We start from the raw sequence: 19,792 nt of genomic DNA on the forward strand, positions 1-19,792 counted from the left end.
TGCACGTAACATTCTGGTGGAGGTGAGGGGTCATTCTACACGTAACAATATGCTTGCTTATGTGCTGTACTGCCACCTTGGATGACCTTCTGGCATGTAACTGTTGAGGCCACTGACATTTCGAAAAATGCTCTGTATGTGAAACTGCCAGTGTGGTTATAATTAGTTTCTGGTATATTTTTTTTACTTTCTATAGGTACCCAGGAAAACTTTACGAAGAGGCAGCCAGGGAGCTCATCACAAAGTTCCCCTGTCTGGCTGACTCAACAGGAACTGGATATGTAAGTACATGTAACATTTTCTGTGCTGTCAATGCGCAAAATAAGTGTACAGGTCCAAAAATTAGCTGGCACACAATGTGTAATATAAATTTTTGTTGTTCAGTGTCATATGCACACTAGAGAGCAAGGCAATGCCCTGGCACCAGTAGTAATGTTGGCTGTTACATAGAAGGGGTAGGGCAACATGCTAATCAATTTTTGCGTTGGCCGCAACATTATGCCGTAAGTGGCAGCACCATCATTAATAGTCTGGACAGCACTCAGCAGCACACATTGAAATGTACATGATGGTGCTTCACTGTGTTCAATTTAGGCGATTTTCCTGCTAATAAATTGTGTTGACTGTTACTTCTATTATGTGTAAAAAAGTTTCAATAGTTGCTTAATTTATTTCCAGGACTCCTGGCGGGTGCAGCTCCGCTTTAAAGCTAAGTATCAGCGGAGAAAGCTGAAGACACAAGATGAGGCCGCTGATTCCCTGCCTGTCAAAAGAACCAGGCACACTGAGGAGGTTACACAGAAGCGAATCTCCCGGCCATCTCTTGTATGTATTGAAGTGTCTCATTCTTTTGAGGACAGTCCTGCTGTTTAGGTAGCACTCTATTCTGAACATTTAATGGGCTGTACAGTTGTAAAGACATCTACCATAATATCCTACTTAATGAATACCAAAGTATTATGCAGGAAGGATTGGTGCCACCAAAATTTGACAGTATGTAATTAAGCTATTAAGAATAGTTATTTTCTAATCATGTAAACTGAAAAAAAAATTATTTGAATGGTTGGTTATCTGTCATTTCGACTGAGAGATATTCATCGAGGACATAATTGCTTTCATATAGCAATCTGCCACAGCCACATTGGAGGAACATACCGTAAAAACCGGACTATAGGTCGATCCCCCAACTAACGAATTCTCAAAATGAAAAAAAAAATTTCAATGGCAAAAGTACCGAAAGACATGACACCCTTACCGTGAAACAAAGGCGACTCAGGGGGTTGCACAATGGTGACAGTATTTATTTAAATGCTGCTCGCATGTGCACCTGGCCAAGTTTTTAGCGGTATCGCGCAACCATCGACCCGCGTGCTTGTCAGCACCTTATTAACGGCGCTGAGCAGCGAAACAAACGAGATACGCGCATGTGTACACATGCCCTTACTTTCGCTATTTCGCCGCTCCGTGCCGTGATGACAAGGTGCTGACAAACACGCGGGTCGATGGTAGTGCGATACTGTTAAAAATTGGCAGGGTGTACACTACACAGAAGGGCACGAAGTGCGCAAGCGCTACTCCGAATCAGAGCAACGCCTTTGATCAGAGTAGGATGACGAGTGCTTCTCGCTGCCCAGTCCATAGGCGCGTGCGATCTCTACCGCTTTCAAACGGATGCATTCGGCAGTCACAGGCAGCGGTCCTACACGCAGCTCTCGGACGGACTCCGCAACCTTGCCTTCCAGTTCTGCAGTCCGCTGCGATCCGGCACGAAATGACGTTTTATTTTGGTTGCTGCAAGTTGTAATACGTTGCTTTTGCCTCCGCCACTACCGAATGCTCTTTTCGGATACTTGAAGTTCGCGCTGTGCCGCCAGGTTGCCGTGGGCTTCCGTGTACTCAATCGCCTTTTTCTTGAAGGCGACGGTGAATTGACGTCGGCTTCCGCTTATTTTGAAACAAAATGAAAATGCAGCCTTTAATTAATATAACTTTGCGACAATAGAAATGCAAAATGCCTGTGTGCTGTGCCACAACGTCGCCACGCCGCCATAGATGCCGCGCTGCTGCTGATGGCGAGGGCGGCTGTTTACTTCATCCGCCCATTGTTGCAGGACTTCCGTAGTTTTTCCGCCAATGTCCGGTATATAAGTCGAGGGTCGACTTTTTGCGATGGTTTTTTGAGAAAAAGTTCGACCTATATTCTGGTTTTTACGGTAATAAAGGGGCCATAAGAGTTATAACAGGGTGGGGCTAAAACAAAGAACTTCGGTTGCTTAGTATAAGAAATGACCAGATTGGTGTTCCTCTGATAAGTGCAAGTGTCAAAAAGGCCAAGTAATGACACATGCAATGAAGTGCAAGCATGTTTCTTTTGTAAAACAAGAACGACAATTATTTGGACATTTGAAGAAGCTTGCTTTTGAAATGTCTGGATAGCATATCTTCTTCCATGCGAGAAATTCACTGTCCTTTTAAAGGTCTAAATGGCACATTGTTCTATTTCCTGTTTTCTGGAAATAGGCCCCAGCCATGTTGCAGTGCGTGCTTGCATGTGTGGGTCCTTCCCCATTATTGATGTCCCCACTCGGTGAAGAACCAACAGCAGTGCCCCTACCTGTCCCCGTCTTATAAGAACTAAACACCACCACCTTTCCTCCCCCCCTTTTTTTTATTGACCACTTTGACTTCCTTCACCCTACTCTATACACCAACTTCTTCTCATTTTCCTCCATTGCCTGTCTGGGAGAGTGACCTTTGCTTATATAAATTCACTGCTAAGCAGACCAGTTGTTGCTGTGAGGCAGACGAGTCCCCTTGTCAGTCTCGGTAACATTCTTTGTTTGACCATTGTTAATTGCTTAAAGGCTACCTTTTCTTCTTAAGATATCTTCACACGTTAGTATCTGGATGTAATGCAAGAAATATGTTGGTTTTATGAACACCTTGTGTTATAAGCTGAATTTTTTTATTTACAGTCGAATCCGACTATATCGAACCCATTTAAGTCGAATTATTCTATATACTGAACAATTTCTGGACACAGTATAGTTACGATGAGTATGTATAGCAAAAATCACGCTTACATCGAGCAAAAATAGCAGCAACTCCCGATATATCGAACGTCAAGCGGCAGAAAAGTGCCCCCAGAAGTTGGCTTTCCCTTGCGGTGGTGGGGAATCCCGGCGGCGCAGCTCCATCCAACCGCTCTCCCTACCAAGGAATGCGCTGCCTTGGACGAGGTGTCACCACCCCCCTGCAAAATATGATCTTGGCCCTCCCGCAGCGCTTGCTCAGACAGCCTATCGGAGGCTATTGTGCCGGCATCGCGCAAGATGGCGGAAGTGCGAGTTGTCTCGCTGCTTTTCTGGTTAATTGTGTGCGCACCTTGTGTGCCTTCTGCCGCAGTGTTGTCATGGTGAAGCGGTAGAATTTGCCTTTCGTCGTGAAGCCCGAAATTTTAAATCGAGTTGAACGCGGTGAGAAGTCGGATGTCCCCACAGCATGCAAGATTTCGAGGAGCACTCTTAGCATGATCTTAAAAGAATAAGGGGGAGATTAGGGCTAAAGTGGCCAAACTTGCAAACCCGTTGCCCGTGGTGCCCGACACGTACGCACGGCCGTGTACGAGTGGTTTATTCAAAATTGTTTCAGCCGTGCCGGCACGGCTTCTGCATGCTTGGTGATGACTGTAAATTCTGATAAATGCAACCAACCCGTTGCCGAAGTTTGGAGTCAGCTGTCAGAATTTTTGGAAGCTGTTGACAAATCAACAGTGAATAAGTTTGTGAGTGCAAATAATGGTGCCGCAACCACGGGAGAGCCCGAAAGCGAAGACTACATTGCTGAGATTGTACCGAGCACAAGTGAAAGTGGGCACAATGAGGAAAGCAACGACGGTCCTTTGCCCACATCCTCCGAAGTTATTGGTGCGCTTGCACTAGTCTGGTGCTTCTGCGGGAATGCGGAAGGTTGCGGCCTCAGCTGCTCCGACTGCGACTCCTTAGACAATGTCGAGAAGTTCGTGCGTCGCAGACAGCGAAATTGCTCAAGCAGAAGAAAATGCAGGACTGTTTCATGCGAAACTAAGCTAGGTTCACCACTAAAGTGATTTTACAAATGTTATGCACTTTTATGACATCCAATTATTTAGCGGGCTTTTATTGAATTACGCTCTATATCGAACTGATAGGTGTTTTTTTTTTGCGAGTTCGATATAGCCCGATTCGACTGTATGTATTTTTGTTTTCCAGACTACCAAGGTTTATTATGAAAATAGATTGTAGTTTAGGCCTTGTTCCTTGCAGCCATGCCATTCTTTTTGTGTGTGGGGTGCAACATATTGCATAAACGACATGAAAATCCTGTATTTCATAACCGTGCTTGCCTTTCCAGGCTCATGACATGGGCGATGCTGAGGATGACATCAGCTTACTCATGCATGTGGAGTCTATGCAGAAAGAGGCAAGGAAAGCCTCTCCAGACACCATTTACCTCCTAGACGCTATGATGCGCACGTTTGCTGAGAGGAGGAAGTGGATCTCAGAAAAAACACCAAGTGTTGGGGACATAGTTGAAAAATATCCGGCCCTTGCTGTTGGCTCCGTGGTACGCATTTGTTGTGCATTCTTTTCTCACACGATGCACATTTTAGTGCGACCTAATGCATGCAGTCTTCAATGGTTGAGATAATTGCTTGAGAACTTATAAGCTGCACAGTGTTTATGGACTCTGCATTGACCAAGTCGCCAAAAACTGTCTGCATGAAGCCAAATCGGCTCTTCTGTTCTTATTCAATTTCTGTAGTTTCATGGTATACTCGGGTCAATGTCCGCATATTCTTTCCTGCTTATGGATTTTTACATAATTTAATGTAGTGAGCTTTCTGTAATACCTCAATTTCTGCCAATTTCTGTTAATCTCGGCATTAAAGCATCAATTTTACCCTTCTTCTATTCCTATCCTACTTCTCGAGCCACTGTTAAAGATCTTGTGATAAAGGAGGTGGCATCCTATTTGATTCACCAGGCTGTTTTCCCATTGTAGATATACAAACATCACAGTCCTGCGAGATTATTCACCATTGCAGTGTCAACTTAAGGAACCAGTTACCACAGCAATTGAAGCACTTCTGTAGTGTCTGACACCATAAAGCTGCCTAGAATTCTTGCTCTTAATTTCTCGCTTTCTAACTTTGTGTTGTCGGCGTTCATGTTGTCCACTTCTCTACTCTTGCGTCCTGTCTGCACGCCTCACTTATATTTTGCATAATGAATCCTTACCAACTAGCTCAGCTTTCTGTCGTTCTAATCTAACTTTGTACTTTTTAGGTCCTCCAGGAATTTAAAGCAATCACAAATGTGACCCTGGTTGACGCTTTAAGAGGAGTCCTTGACCCAATAGCGCACAAAATTCTCCAAAGTGCCCAGAAAAAACGCCACCTAGAAGATTTCCTTATAGGGCTGGAGAAAATGAAAGATGGCGTCCCCCAGCCGGAGCAGAACGGTATGTTTACTTTCAGCAAAGGTACATTAACTTCTTGTTGTGCCACATGAAAACATTTGTATCATGAGAAGCCAACAAACAATGACACAAAGGACAACGTAGGGGAAATTATTTGTACTTACTAATTGAATTAAAGAAATGTTAAATTAATGGCAATGAAGGTTGATGAAAAAACAACTTGCTGTAAGTGAAGAATGATCCCTCGTTTCGCATTACGCGTGCAAAGAGAATGACTGGGATAGACAAGACAGTACAAAGCACAAACTTTTAACAAGATTTCATTGCCATGCAGTGCCAAGGAGCATACGCAGCGGCTGATGTGGTAGTAGCACAGGCAGCCAACTTGCCCTGCTTTCCCCCGACGCCTCTGGGCACATTTGTAACATTTGTATAGGGTCATTTCATGCAAAACGCCCCAGACACAAAAAGTGGCCATCATTATTTTCTTGAAAAAAAAAATTGCGCTAGATGGCTATTGTGGGAATAAGGTTTCACCAAAGTGTTTTGGTTACAGAAAATGTTTTGCTTACATGAGTGCTCTTTGAGATTTCTGCAAAGAAGCAAAAGTTGGTTGGAGGTACATATTTTTTATTCAGGTCTGAAACTAGGTGCAATAACAGATTGTATTGGCATCCTTCCTTCATATGACATCACAATTGAATGCATTTTAGAATTTTCATTGCTTTTTTGACTCAGTAAAAAAAAGAAGCTATAGAAATTGTGTTTTCAGAAATCTTTTCTATAAACTTCGTTGCTTTTGAGCTACCATAATTTTTCTCCCGTTCTGCCACTTGCCATACTGTATGCTAAAAATAATTTGTAATTAATAGTAAAATTACTTTTTTGAAAAATACCTGCAGAGTTGGCAAGAAATTTAATTTCTTGTGATATTCAAGCCAAATTTAAGCATTGAGACACTCCAGATCAAGATACTTCAAATATCTCAATATACGCTCCGACCTCTTAGCTTGTGATTCAGAAATTTTCGGTTGAGTAAATTTTGTCTGAAGCGAGAAAACAATTTTTGAAGTCTACAACCAATATCACTAGCAGGCACTGTGTATATGCCACTGCTGGCGTCGTCTGTGTGTTGTCGTCTGCTCTTCTCCTCATCATCTGCCACCCAGCACTCAACAGCTAGCATACGGGGTGATCATTTTTCAGTTTTATTTAACTTTTAAAAATTGGCTACTACAGATACCACAATTCTAGTCCTTGAGCTGAATTGTTCAGAGGGGTGGACATTACTTGCATCAAGAATCGAAACACATATTCAACAAAATAACAAATGTTTGCTAATCAATTTCCTAATTGAAATACGTATTGAAATTTACACACTGTAGCTGGTGAGATTGACAGGCATATCCACTTTGAATGAATTTCCAGAATGCCACCAGTTTCGATATGCGCCATCAAACTCTCCGTAAAGATTCACTGTTGGTCCCCTTACTTTTTTTTAACAAAATGCTTTTATGCATTGAAGTACAAGGGTAACTATTTCATCCCATACTTTGGGAAGTATTTTGACATCGGTGTCATTCTGGAAATTCATTCTAAATGAATACTCCTGACAATCAATATGGGCCGTACAATAACTAATTAGGAAGTTCATTAGTGAGTGCTCGTAATTTTGTTGGAGATGTGTTTTGATTTTTGGTGCATGTACACCTCTCTCACCCTCAAGGACTAGAATAGTGGTATCTGCAACACGGGATTTTTGAAAAATTCCATAAAACTGAAAAACGAACCCCCCTTATACTAGCCGTAGTCTGCTGGGCGGCAGATGACAAGGAAAAGAGCAGACAACGCGCATAAAAAAGCGGCATGTATAGAGTGCCTGCTGGTGATGTTGGATGTCGACTTCAAATATTGTTTTCTTGCTTCAGGCAACATATACTCGAACGAAAATTTCTTAATCGCAAGGTAAGAGCTTGGTGTGTATATTGAGCTATCTGACATACTTTTATCAGGAGAGCCTTAATGCTTAAATTTGGCTTGCATATTGCATAAAATTCATTTCCTGCCAACCTTGGAGGTATTCGTCTCAAAAGATATATTTATTAATAATTCCAAATTATATTTAGCATACACTATAGCAGCAGGCAAAAAGAGAGAAAAATTATAGTAGCTGAAAAAATAACGCAGTTTATTGAAAAAAGTTAGGAAAATGCTACTTTTATTGCATTTTTACTGAGCCAAATAAACATGGAAAATTGTAAAATGCATTCAATTATGACGTCATATGAAAGAAGGATGCCAATACAATGGTCTAAAATAAAATTTGCTATTGCACTAGTTTCAGACTGATTAAAACATATGTACTTGCAACCAACTTTTGCTTCCTTGCAGAGATCTCGGCGCTCACATGATCAAAACATTTTTTGCAACTAAAATACTTTGGTGAAACCTTATGCACACAATAGCCATCTAGCCCAATTTTTTCAAGAAAATTGCTCATGGTCACTTTAGGTGTCTGGGATGTTTTGTATGAAATGACCGTATAGCAATCTGCTACTGAGTGAAAACCAGTGCCATTTCATGTAAATGCAGCACCTGCTGTCACCTAGAGTGAAACATTTTTAATTAGCTGTGTGCAGTGCATTTCCTACTAAGCTCATGCTGTCATTGGCAAGAGAACCATGTGTACGTGTATGCCTTGGGAGTGTCTGTGCAGTAAGGTTTTTTCATACGTGCTCTACTCCTGACAATGAGCTGCTTCCGTTTCTACAAGCGACATGCACGTAGTGGTCGTGCACAAGGGCTCAGCAGCACAGAATGTTTTGGTTATGATTTATTAAAAGCGTGTAGAGTGCCTGCAACTGTGGCAACGGTGCTTAGCGACTTACGTCATGTGCATGCTTCCCAAGCTTGAGGCAGGTGGCAAACACTATATCTCGGCATTGGCCCCTGCTTGTGGTTACCACCATTATTAAAGAGCAGAATGAACAAAAGCCTGTGGCTACTAGAGTTTTAGGTTTTGTATATTCAAAGTTAGGGGATACAAACTGCTGTGCATATAGTATATAATGCAAACAAAAGAGAGCAAGCAGGATGTTGGACTTCAGTATGCGGCAAGAGGCTAGTTCATCTTTCATATTTGCCGTATTTATTCATCTTTCTTTTTACCACCTTGTTATTTTTCAGACTTGATACTCACTGCGGCCATATTTGTGCTGCCCAGCCTGGTGAAGGAACGGGTTGAGGCCTTTGTGTGCAGTCGCGTGAGTTCTTTCATTCTTTTAGGAACATATTAGAATGCTCACAGCTGCTGTAAGGTGCAATGGTTTTGCCATGTCCGGTTGTACCTTTGTTTGTAAACAGGCTATCAAGGTTGATAATGGTGCATGAGCATAGAATAGGCACCTTAGGTATAGCCATGTGCCGGATATTTCAAATACAAGGCATTTTCTAAGCCCAGTAATTTATTATAAGCATAAAAGGCCTATTTTATGCCTGTTCTGAAGTTCAGGATATGCATATTTCCACAGCAGCAGCAAAATAGATACAGGAAATAAACAGCAGTGCAAGGGGAAGCAACTTTTGCATTCATTATTTTAACGAGACGAGATGTATTGATGTCTCATTAATAGGGCATTTTCTTAACTGTAGAATAGGCATAAAGTACGCATTTTATGCTTTTTATAAATCACTCATTTTAGGAAATGCCTTGATTCGAAAAAGCAACATGACTATACCTAAGGTGCCTATGCGATTGATGTGAAAGTGCAGAAAATTTTTTTCAGCATTTATTTAGAGCAGTAAAGCATCTCTAAAACAATCTGAGTGCTAAGAAAGCAATTCATGGGCACCTAAGAATCCGTATAAACTTAGTGCGCTTGATACAAAAGGCTCCTAGCAAAGTCGAGATCACTCATCAGCCCCTGTTGCCTTAGCAATCATTACTTCTTTTTACTAAAGTTTAAATTTTTTACGTCCTCTGAAAAATAAATTCAGCGGAGACAGTAAATTATGCAGACAGCTGGGGAGCATGGGGCTGTGCACTCCTTATGCTAAAGTTTCTGTGGTGACTGAACTGTGCAAGTTCACTGGTAACAGGATGCACTTTCTGCAGTGTTTGTTCCAGCCATGTACTTACATAACGTTTCCAAATAAGTGGTAATTCTGTGTAAGTGTACTCTTGCAAGGCTACTTAATACATTTTTCTGGGCACTGTAAAACTTAATGTCAAGTGCAAATTATGAACTTATAACTGCTCATATCAGCATCAATAAGATTAGTGAGCTGATCAAAAAGCCACTGAAAGTTTATCTAATGAGATTTGTTCACTGAAAAGAATATTTGGGGTAGACATTAGCAGAAAGAAAAAAAATATGTTTGTCAGATTTTGGGAAAAAAATTAAAATGCCTGAACCGTCATGTATCTTATTCTGAATACATATTGCTTTTTCTGAATGTTATTATTCTAAGGCCACTTGCAATGCATCACTCTTCCAGGAGCCTGAAGCGGTGCATGTTGTACCGACTGTCACTTACACCGGCAACATTCTGGAGCTGCCAGAGTGTACAGTCCAGCTGGAAGCGCTGGAGATCCAGGCACCTAACCTACTGCAAGCTGTCGCCACGCAAATGGCATTGTACTGGACCTTCGACATAGTTTTTTGTGCAAAAGCACAGAAAACTTTTGATCTGCTCTGCCGTCTTATTGGTGTAAGCAGTGGCTTACAAGCTACACCACTTGTGCGTGTGGCACAAACCATGCTGAAGCAATAATGTTTCATAGCATTTATGATGCTTGAAAAATAAATTATTTTTGACCCCCCCACCCCACTTTTCTGTTGTGACAATGTTTTGACCAAGTTGCAGCATGCAACCCTCAGCCAGGGCAGACACTGAGAAGGCTCTATATGGAACGTTTGAGGATGAAACATTAATCCCCAGTGGAGGAACAATTCATCCCTGGCAGTGCAAAGCTAGTGTAAAAGTTGGTCCTATGGGAGAAAGTGGTGCTCCCCACTGGATCATCTGCAAGGATAAACTGTTAGTCCTATAAGACAAATTGTTAGTCTGAGGGGGAGGATTGGAAAGGATGAAGATTTAGTCCTTGTGGGGAGTATGTACAGGGATGAATGTTTGGTCCTACAGGACGAACTGTTAGTCTGAGGGGGAGCATCGTGAAGGATGAACATTTAGTCCTTTGTGGGAGCATGTGCAAGGAGCATCTGTTAGTCCCCTTGGGAGCAACTGCTAGGGGAGGAACAGTTCGTCCTTTTGCAGTTACTCTCGAAGGGACGAATGCTTCGTCCTTCAGGGACTAATGGTTGTGGCAATGCACTTGCTCCCCAAAGAGACTAACCCCCCTACCCTTTTTATTCCTTTGCGGCTTAGAGTGTGTTCACAGTCCACTGCTTCCGCGATCTGTTCCAACGCTCGTGCTGCCATTTCGGCAGGCACAAAGCGCTCGTATTGGCGGTTAATTAATAAATTTACAAATATAAAATGAAAACGAAATTTACCAATGTTTCTTGTTTCAATAGTGAAATCAGAAGAGGAGGAGTGGGCGCAAGAAAGGTAAACAATGAGCATAGGTGTCGGCTGCAATGCTAGGAGGCATATATATCCCTTCCATAGACTCTGTAAGAGATTGAATAAATTGTTTTAAAAATTCATAGGATAATCTAGCTTATTTTAGTTGATTACGGATAGCCTGATATCAAAGACGACATTAGGATTTAGTGTTGTGTGCCTTAGCGAAAGGCTGAGGATCTGGTAAATGTATAGGGTCTTGAATTTTTCGGTCGTATTGAAAAAAGGTTTTGCACTCACCACTGCAGTGTTCTTCCTAAAATTTTCCAGAATGATCGAATTTTGGCGTCGACTTCGTGTAGTATAATAATTGGAAGAGTTAACTGCCTGGCTTTTAAGAAAAAAGTGCAAATTTGCCTGCGCTTACGCGGATGCAAGGTGCTGCCGCGACGGCGCAAGCATAAACTTGTTTGGCCACCTGCCCTCGTCTGCATAAACATCGTTTCAGGGAGGCAAGTCACCTGTTCCAGGAGGGGGCAACACGTGCAGAAGTTGATTGTGTTGACGAACACATGGGCGTTTTATTTACATGCTGAGGACGCATAGCAAGGGCTCTGGGTTCCGGAATAGACGGCCGTCGACCTAGGGCTATGCCGTCTCCCAGTAATCGCAAGCTCGCCTGGCTTGCTCCTTGGCTTCTATTGGCGTCGATAAAATCAAATGTATTGCAATTTGCGTGACTCAATTGCGCAGATGTGCCTACCAACTTTATACGAGCTGCATGTCATCGTGTCGCAAGCGCCACCTCTCGGATTGTACGGCCCAGCAAGTTATGCCTGCCGGTTCCCAGCCAGCGGCCGCTGTCAATGGGGCCGACGCACGAACGTGGCCTCGCGGAAACACGCCCACGATGCTCGCATAGCCGTGCTTATATTGTCATCCTTTTTTTAAATAGAGATAGTTGGGCACGCACGTTTGCTTTCAATTTCCTGGCATAGTTGCGCAGTATTCCGACGGTGCCTGCAGGGGTTCGGCGCGGAGCTACGCGCCGCTCGCCGATTCGTATCACGTGTCGTAAATCCTCGTATGCGACAAGTCGAACACGACGCGTCGTACGACGGATCGCGCGTAAAATCGCACCACTTAAAGCTTCGCGTTTCCTCTGTTCTCGGCTCTGAGTTTGCGTTGAAACGCGAGGTAGCGCGAAGGTTAATTCGCTCGCTGCTGGTGCCACGCTTGTTCACTGCAGCGTTTTGGCAGCGAGGTTCCGCGGTCTTGGTGGCGTTCAGGTTTTCTTGTGTGCGAGTGACGCCATTGTTGTTAATTTATTTATTAAGCAAATGCTTACAAGTTTACACGGCCGATGAAACCAGTATCCTTACGTCTTGTAGGTATCTACTAAACTGCTATCGCAATCGATGATTTGCCTGTGGGGCGAAACTGCGAATTTCTTTAAAGGGACACTAAAGCAAAACAATAAATCAGTTTAGACTAATGAAACATTGTTTGAGAACCCTGCATGCAGTCATTTCAAAACAAAAAATAGTGTATTAGATGAGAAAATGAAAGTTGAAGTATCAATATTTGAATTTTGCGCCGAAACCCCTGCGCCAGTACGTCAGGGTGACGTCAGGGATTCCAATGTATGTTTTCGCATTTGGGCCGCGTTGGCTGAGTAAAGGTTCTCGAAACTTGCCATGTTTATTATTTGGTTTCTTTAGAACACAATGTAGTCAATCTGTGCCGCTACATATTATTAGTAGGCCCTAGAAGATGCCATGGAAATCCAAGGCAGCACAGCCCCCACGTGCGGGAACATAAGTAGGTGTCGCCACTCGTATTTCGTTCTTGCGCTTTTCTGGCTTATAAAACGTCTTATCGTTGTAAGAGTGGTGTTTTTGGTGTTTTAGAACGGTAGTTTACTGATGCAGAAGAAATCATTTTCACTTCAGTGTCCTTTTAACGACTGTGTTCTGAGAATATTCGCGGAAAGCGGTTGTGGAAGCGCGTTTTCTTATGTACCCGCCACTCCGCCTTATAATTTGGGCGGCAAATAGGAAACAGGAACGTTTGCCGTCCTAACTGCAAGGATTACATCCACCGTAGCGTCAGACACTTCGTTCCAAAAAGCCTGCGGATGCTCATTGCAAAAGAGGAAACAGTCAGATGTAGACAGATTTATAATGTGTGGCACTTATTTGGAGCCGTAATAGGAACGTCTGCATTTCTTGCTTAAAGCAGATAAGATTTACAAAGAATTCCACACCACGCATCACTGTAAGAAAACAAATACATTTGACTGTAAATAAACGCTGAAAAATGACAGAGCTGGTGCAGTGATCAAATTGCAACCGTACACGTCACATTTAACTAATCACAAAGATTACAAAAATAAAACAAAAGCAGTGTCAAAACTTCCACTTCCCACGGCTTAGACAATTGAGAATCTGCTAATGGGCTCGTTTGAGAGCCTTACAGTAATGCCATATATATATATATATATATATATATATATATATATATATATATATATATTGAAAATTAAGATATTCCAAAGTATAAACTTGAAGTATTGTACCCACTCGTGTGATCTAATAAGCCTACTATACAAAATCTTTAATTTTTAACAGCTGTGCAGGCGACAAACTAGGAAAAACAAGATGACCCAACTTGTCCGAGCTTTGCTTCGATATACAACAGCTAAATCCCGATCATGACATAAGAAATATTTAAATAGGTGTGTTAGCCAGAGAAGCATGCACTCAGTTGAGCCGAAAGACCGTTAACGTGAGCATAACTTTGTGTGGAAGCGAAATTTTACCTAACGGACACAGCAGATTCACTTTGGCGTGCGTGTTTGTTTAGGCAAGCGTGTGACTGCTTCGCTCCAATTCGACCTATGATTCTGCAAAGTTGCTCAGCTTTTCTGTAAGATATTTTTCACTGTGCGTCCTGTCACCAGTGGCTATAGCACCGCACCTTTAGGCTGCAGAATGGAATCTAAGTGGGCCACAGTGTTTGGCTGGGTATCCTTGATGTCCAGGTGTCTGTTCCTCCGCAGCCTCCGTTCTGGGCCTACATACCGAAGATGGGTGACTTCGAAAGCATCAAGATACTCGGCGCTGGGGGCTATGGGTAAGTGAATTTAGATCTCCTTGTAAACTTTGTTGGCGTGCGTAGAACACTACCGGATTGAAAGCTAGTTCGAGAAAAACGCGTAAATCAAACAGGTGTACACAAGACGGTATGCGTGGTAACTGGAAACTTGCGCATTTAGGAATAGAATACGATATATTCGCACAGATCATGAATATTCCCGCCGCTGTGGTCTCTCATGAAATCAGATCGATTATCTTTTTAGAAAAAAATATTTTCGGTACATAAAGATACGCCTATATAGGGACATGTAACTGATAGATAAATCATCCTGTTGATATGCTTTGAGCATTTCCAGTGCCATGGTATTTTCGCTCTAGCACAATATTTTATATGCTGTATTTACACTTTCTAAAAAGGTTAGTGGGACTTACAAAGCACATGCTGCCTTCTGTTAAACAAGAATCATTACTTCATTAGGCGAAAATCAGACATCCCCCGAATCGTAGCAATTGCGACAACGGAAATCCATACTGGTTCCTCGAAAGAAAAAGCCTCACAGTTTAATAAACTTCATCCTGGTCCAGCAGTCGAACCTGGGACCACCGCCTTTCCAGGGCAAGGAAGAAGATCCTAAACAAGGGAGGACAAGAAGGTGCGGCTAAAATCAGCTCCCTCCATGTGCTGTGATTTAGTGTGGCATTATGCAATAGGAAATCTGCAACCTCTGTATCACCGCGTGTCGACAATGTTCACGTGATAGCGTGACGCGTAGTGTAGTCAGTCGGGACAGCGACCCACTTGTTGCCTATTCTATACGTAAAGGCGACGAGATGGATGCCGACGCGGAAAATGGTGCCGACGTCCTGCGGGTGCCATACAGCAGGTGGCGCTGACGTAGCCACGCACGGAGCTGTGCAGGCCAGCGAAAGCGGCGTCGGTCGTAGGATCGGAAGACACCGACGGTGGGTGCGCGTCATGTAGCTACTGAAGAACGTGTACTCAAACATGTCGAGAAGCAAGATTTTCGGGTCTTCAAAGTGACCTCTCTGCAGAACGCCTTCGTGAAGTACCAAAGCGCTCATAGCGGGCTCGGGATGCGCGGAAGCTGCGCGATTGATGAGGAAATTTTAAGTCATCACAGCATTGTTCATTGTGAATGTCACGCAACTCCGAAATGGCAAGGTCGCCAGTATCGGTGTCTTGGCCGTCATGACCTAAGCTGTCAACCGGGTGACGGGAGAGACAGTCGACGTCCTTGTGTAAACGAGTTTGTACAGGACAGTAAAAGTGAATTGTAGCCGCAGCGCCCTCCGACCAAGTTGTCCAGTCGAGTCTTTCAGCGATGAGAGCGAACATAGGGCATGGTGATAAGTGGTAACGAGAAATGGGTAGCATAATAGGTAATGGTGGAATATCGCTACTGTACTGTACTGTACAAAGCAACGCCAGGCACTCGTGATAGAAAAACTTCCGCTGTGTGGGCGAGGTGAAGTGGCTAGCTTAAGCCACCTCCCCTCGTGTTGGGTGACTCGCAAATGTGGACCAAAGAACTATCTCGTCGTCTAAATACATCGGGAAATGTACCATTTATAGCCGCCAAGTAGAGACTCCACCATTCGTTTGAGAGTTGCGGGATATTACAAAGGCTGAACGAAATAACCTTGAAACCGGGAATCTCGTCTGGTGTTACGAAAGCGTATTTTCATAATCCACGTCATCTACAAAGATCTGTCAATACCTAGAGCGAAAGTCTTTGGACGGGAACTACTTGGCTCCAAGCCGCAATCCAAGGCGTCTTCAAAACGTGGCAGCAAGAAGACATTTTTGCGCGTGATCTTATTCAGATATCGGTAGTCTACGCAAGAGCGCCAGCTGTCATCGTTTTTCTTAACAAGCAGAACTTGAGACAACTACGGACTAGAGGAGTGTTCGATGACGACCTTGGCATTTTGTCCACTTCGGGCTCTCTAACTTCACATTCAAGATGCGAAACACTGCATGGACGTCGGCGTATGGTATTAGCGTCCCCGTTTATATACGGTAAGTGACCAGTAATGCTTGGCCTAAGGGACAACCTTCAAAAGAAAAAAAAAGAAAAAAAAACGGTCAACGCAAGCACTCCGTACAAATGGTTAACCAGCGAAGCTGAAACGTGGGCCCAACTGCTTCCCACTGCTTCAGCAAAGTATTTCTCAACTATTGGTTACGTCTTCGTGTTCCTAATTACCTAAATAATTAATGTAGCATTGAGAGGGGCCAACGAGCCAGCTAAGGAACGCGACGGCACTAGAGCCACTTCTGAAGATGATAGTTGTTTTTCCAAACGCGGACACGATAGCGGGAAAAGTATTAGCCCCGAGAACGAACTACCGAGGCACTGCGAGCGCCGCTCGCGTGACGTCAGGACACGGACTCGCGCCTGTCGTCTGCTACAGTTCGGGCGGTGTCCGGGTGCTTTCTGCGATGTTTTCGTTTGTTCGCGGTCGTTCTCTCTGCTTGTATCCCAGACTGAGATGAAGAAGTGTTTCAGCCAACAGTCTGGGTACTCACATTCCCTTCCCTCCTAATCCTCATCAGCGGCCTAGAGCCGTCGCCTTCCTTAAAATAAAGGCTTTATATAAAGGCTAAAAACATAGCATATAAGAACCCAGTTATGATACCATAGCTGCCGCGGTGCAACAAGTATGTCACAAACGCTTGCTATATATGAATCGTACAACAGTTACCTTGATTTTAATCCGCTAAGACAGGTTTGCTCACCACGACAGGTTCTTGGTTTAATATCAATTTCTCGTATTCCTTCAGAGAAACGCTCGGCAGTAAAACGAGGACTTCACTAGCACTGCTGTTTATATTCTACAAGCACCACTTGCTTCTTTAACTGCTTCTCAAAATTAGGCGGTTCTTCACGTGTTTATTTTAAGTGGTGGTAATTAAAAAAAGCTAATGAAGGTGGACAGCTATTTGCAGAATTCTAAAGGGAATGTAGCAGTATATATTCATTTTTCCGGACTACACGTTAAACTCACTTTAGAAATTTAATGGTGCTTGTTGCTTGAAGAATATACATGATGAATATGTTTGGCGAACTGACCCTGGCTGCTCGGCCCAAATTTTTTAGTGACCGATGCCTTTTGAACCGTATGGCTGCAGCCAGAAAGAAGTCGAAGCGTCAATCATTAGTAGTATAGCATCGTGGTAGTATAGCATTGTAGTATAGCATGGTGACTGAAGATATAATTGCCCGGTTGAGGGTAAAAAATCAAGTGAAATATTTATTTATTTGTATTTATTTACATGTACCTTCCAGGTCTTCGAGAAGGCATTGTGTAAGGGGGAAATACAGTAACATATTAGTAACGAATCTGGAAAAAAAAACATCAGTATAATGAAAGGAATATGGACGCAACAGGAAAATTATTACTACATTAGCAAATACAATATGTAGAACAATAACAATAAGCGGTAAACACAATAACATAATAGCATAATAACAATATAAAAGTTTTTGCATGTATAGAGTAGTAATAAAATGAGGATACCTGAAATTCTTTTAACATGCAGATAAATGTAGGAAAGAAATTAAAAGAAGACAGGACGTGTTAAACGGTTCAAACGGCATATTGATAGATCAGAAGAGTGTGAAATGCGCTGTGTTTAGATTGGCAAGCGACGCTATCTGATAAAGCGTTTCAAAATGGACCGTACGGGGCAAAGCTGAAAAATTAAAAGCTTGTGTGTTGCCATAAATGCGAGTGTAGCTGAACTGATTGTTCAGTCTTTGTGACGTCGAGGACGCTTTTTTCACGTTTGATATGGTTAGACCAACTGTGTGAATGAATCTATAATATTTGGGGTTTTACGTGCCAAAACCACTTTCTGCTTATGAGGCACGCCGTAGTGGAGGACTCCGGAAATTTTGACCACCTGGGGTTCTTTAACGTGCACCTAAATCTAAGCACACGGGTGTTTTCGCATTTCGCCTGTGAATGAATCTATGAAATAATAATAGAAGGGCAATATCATGACGAGTGGTTGGTGGTTGCAACGACAGGTCGACTTTTATTTGGGTTACACTTGACTGGTTACTATAATTCTTTTTAAATAAATGGCTCGCTCAATTCCAGATGCTCTCCAAGAGTTTGATGAGCTATATTTGATGAGGAGACCACATACATGAGGCGTATACAATTTGTGGCCGTATAATAGTTATGTAAGCTAGTTTTCTTAGTGGTGAAGGCGCAGTTCTTAAGTTGTGGCACAGAAATCCTAATGATCTGGAGGTGTTAGCTGAAATAGACGTAAAGTGATTAGTCCATGAAAGATTGTGATTAAGGAGCACTCCGAAATACTTATATCCTGTGGTGTGCTCGACTACGCTAGTATCCATATGATAAGCAAAGAGAGAGTTCACGGTTGTTCTAGAATACGAAATCACTTTGCACTTCGACACGTTTAGGGACATGAGCCGTGTTGCACACCAATCACTAATATGTACAAGGTCATTTTGGAGTGCCGCGTGGTCAGCGGAACAGTTAATCGAACGGTATGCAATGCAGTCGTCAGCAAATAATTGTACAGAAGAGGATATATTGTGCGGTAAGTCGTTAATGTAAATAAAAAGGGAAAGGGTCCGAGTACACTGCCTTGAGGTACACCGGAGGTGACGTCAGACAGGGCAAAGGAAAACTTAGCAACAACAGTGAACTGTCGCGATTAGTAAGAAAATTACGAATCCATGATAGGCCCCTACTAAGATGGTCATTGCCTTTATGTTTTCTTTATGTTTCCTTCTTGTGCCTTATGTGAACTTTATGATTCCTTGTCCTTTGTGTGACCTCCGGGACGCCAACTTTGTGTGTACTACGTGTTTTACTCATCCTAACGTATACCTCGGGGAAGTAACCTTTATTATGCCTCTAGGATGTGTCCTTTATGTTTACGGCAGAATGTTAACTGGATGTGCACTATGTGTTACCTGAGTGTACACTTTGGTGCACATGTAGGTGACACAGAGTGCACATACCAACTGTCTGTACATATTCTGAAACGCTTGACTGGGCTAATCACGTTAATTGAATTAGCGCGAAAGCTTACCGTCTTCTTCACTTTTTCCAACGAAATTTTAAGCACTCTCCTTCATCATTGAAGGCAACCTTGCATTTAACAAACGTCAGGCCTATTCTAGAATATGCATTCATTATCTGGGATCCATACACTAAAAACCTCACAGAAAAAATAGAACGCGTCCAGAAGCAAGCAGCACGCTTCGTAACAGGAAATTATAATATTACTATAAGAGGATCCAGAATATGGGAAGGGTTGGGTTGGAAAACTCTTTCTCCACGCAGGAAAATCCTAAGATGGAAATTCCTGTATATTATATATGAAAGTAAAACTGGTATTGACAAAACACTGTTCATCAAGGAGCCACATTACGTTTCATCTAGGAGAGACCACGCTAACAATATTAGATCTTACCAGTGCCGTACCAATGTGTTTAAGTATTCATTTTTTCCTAACACGATTAACGATTGGAATGAGCTCCCTAGTGAAGTGATGGCAGCTTCTAGTTTTGTTTATGCTATTGAGAGAAATATTCTTTGATTGTTCTGTTATTCATCTCTGCACATACGCTACTTTCGTTTGTTTTTGTTAGTTACTTTGTTACTCATTTTGTTTTGTGCTTTGTTATTTTTTATTCCGC

At 42.7% G+C, this 19,792-nt stretch overlaps 1 protein-coding gene and 1 long non-coding RNA gene across 11 annotated transcripts in view; both read left to right on the top strand.

Moving 5' to 3' along the window:
* The window catches only part of LOC139048619 (microtubule-associated serine/threonine-protein kinase 2-like), a 705,675-nt gene that overhangs the window by 308,788 nt on the left and 377,095 nt on the right, over positions 1-19,792 (top strand). For 5 of the 10 annotated variants that reach the window (XM_070523057.1, XM_070523062.1, XM_070523063.1 and 2 more), the window contains one exon: positions 14,030-14,121. The exons of 1 other annotated variant lie outside the window; for it this stretch is intronic. In XM_070523057.1, coding sequence (XP_070379158.1) covers positions 14,030-14,121 — 92 coding nt within the window. Of the gene's footprint in view, positions 1-14,001; positions 14,122-19,792 lie in introns of all 10 variants that reach the window. 4 more of the 10 variants (XM_070523058.1, XM_070523066.1, XM_070523060.1 and 1 more) reach the window with 2 other exon arrangements.
* Positions 803-5,436, top strand: LOC139048879 (uncharacterized). Its single transcript, XR_011508011.1, has 3 exons — positions 803-825; positions 4,393-4,605; positions 5,328-5,436. It is a non-coding gene; the product is annotated as an uncharacterized lncRNA (long non-coding RNA).

Source organism: Dermacentor albipictus, chromosome 8 (genome assembly GCF_038994185.2).
Source record: "Dermacentor albipictus isolate Rhodes 1998 colony chromosome 8, USDA_Dalb.pri_finalv2, whole genome shotgun sequence".
Classification (NCBI taxonomy): domain Eukaryota; kingdom Metazoa; phylum Arthropoda; class Arachnida; order Ixodida; family Ixodidae; genus Dermacentor; species Dermacentor albipictus.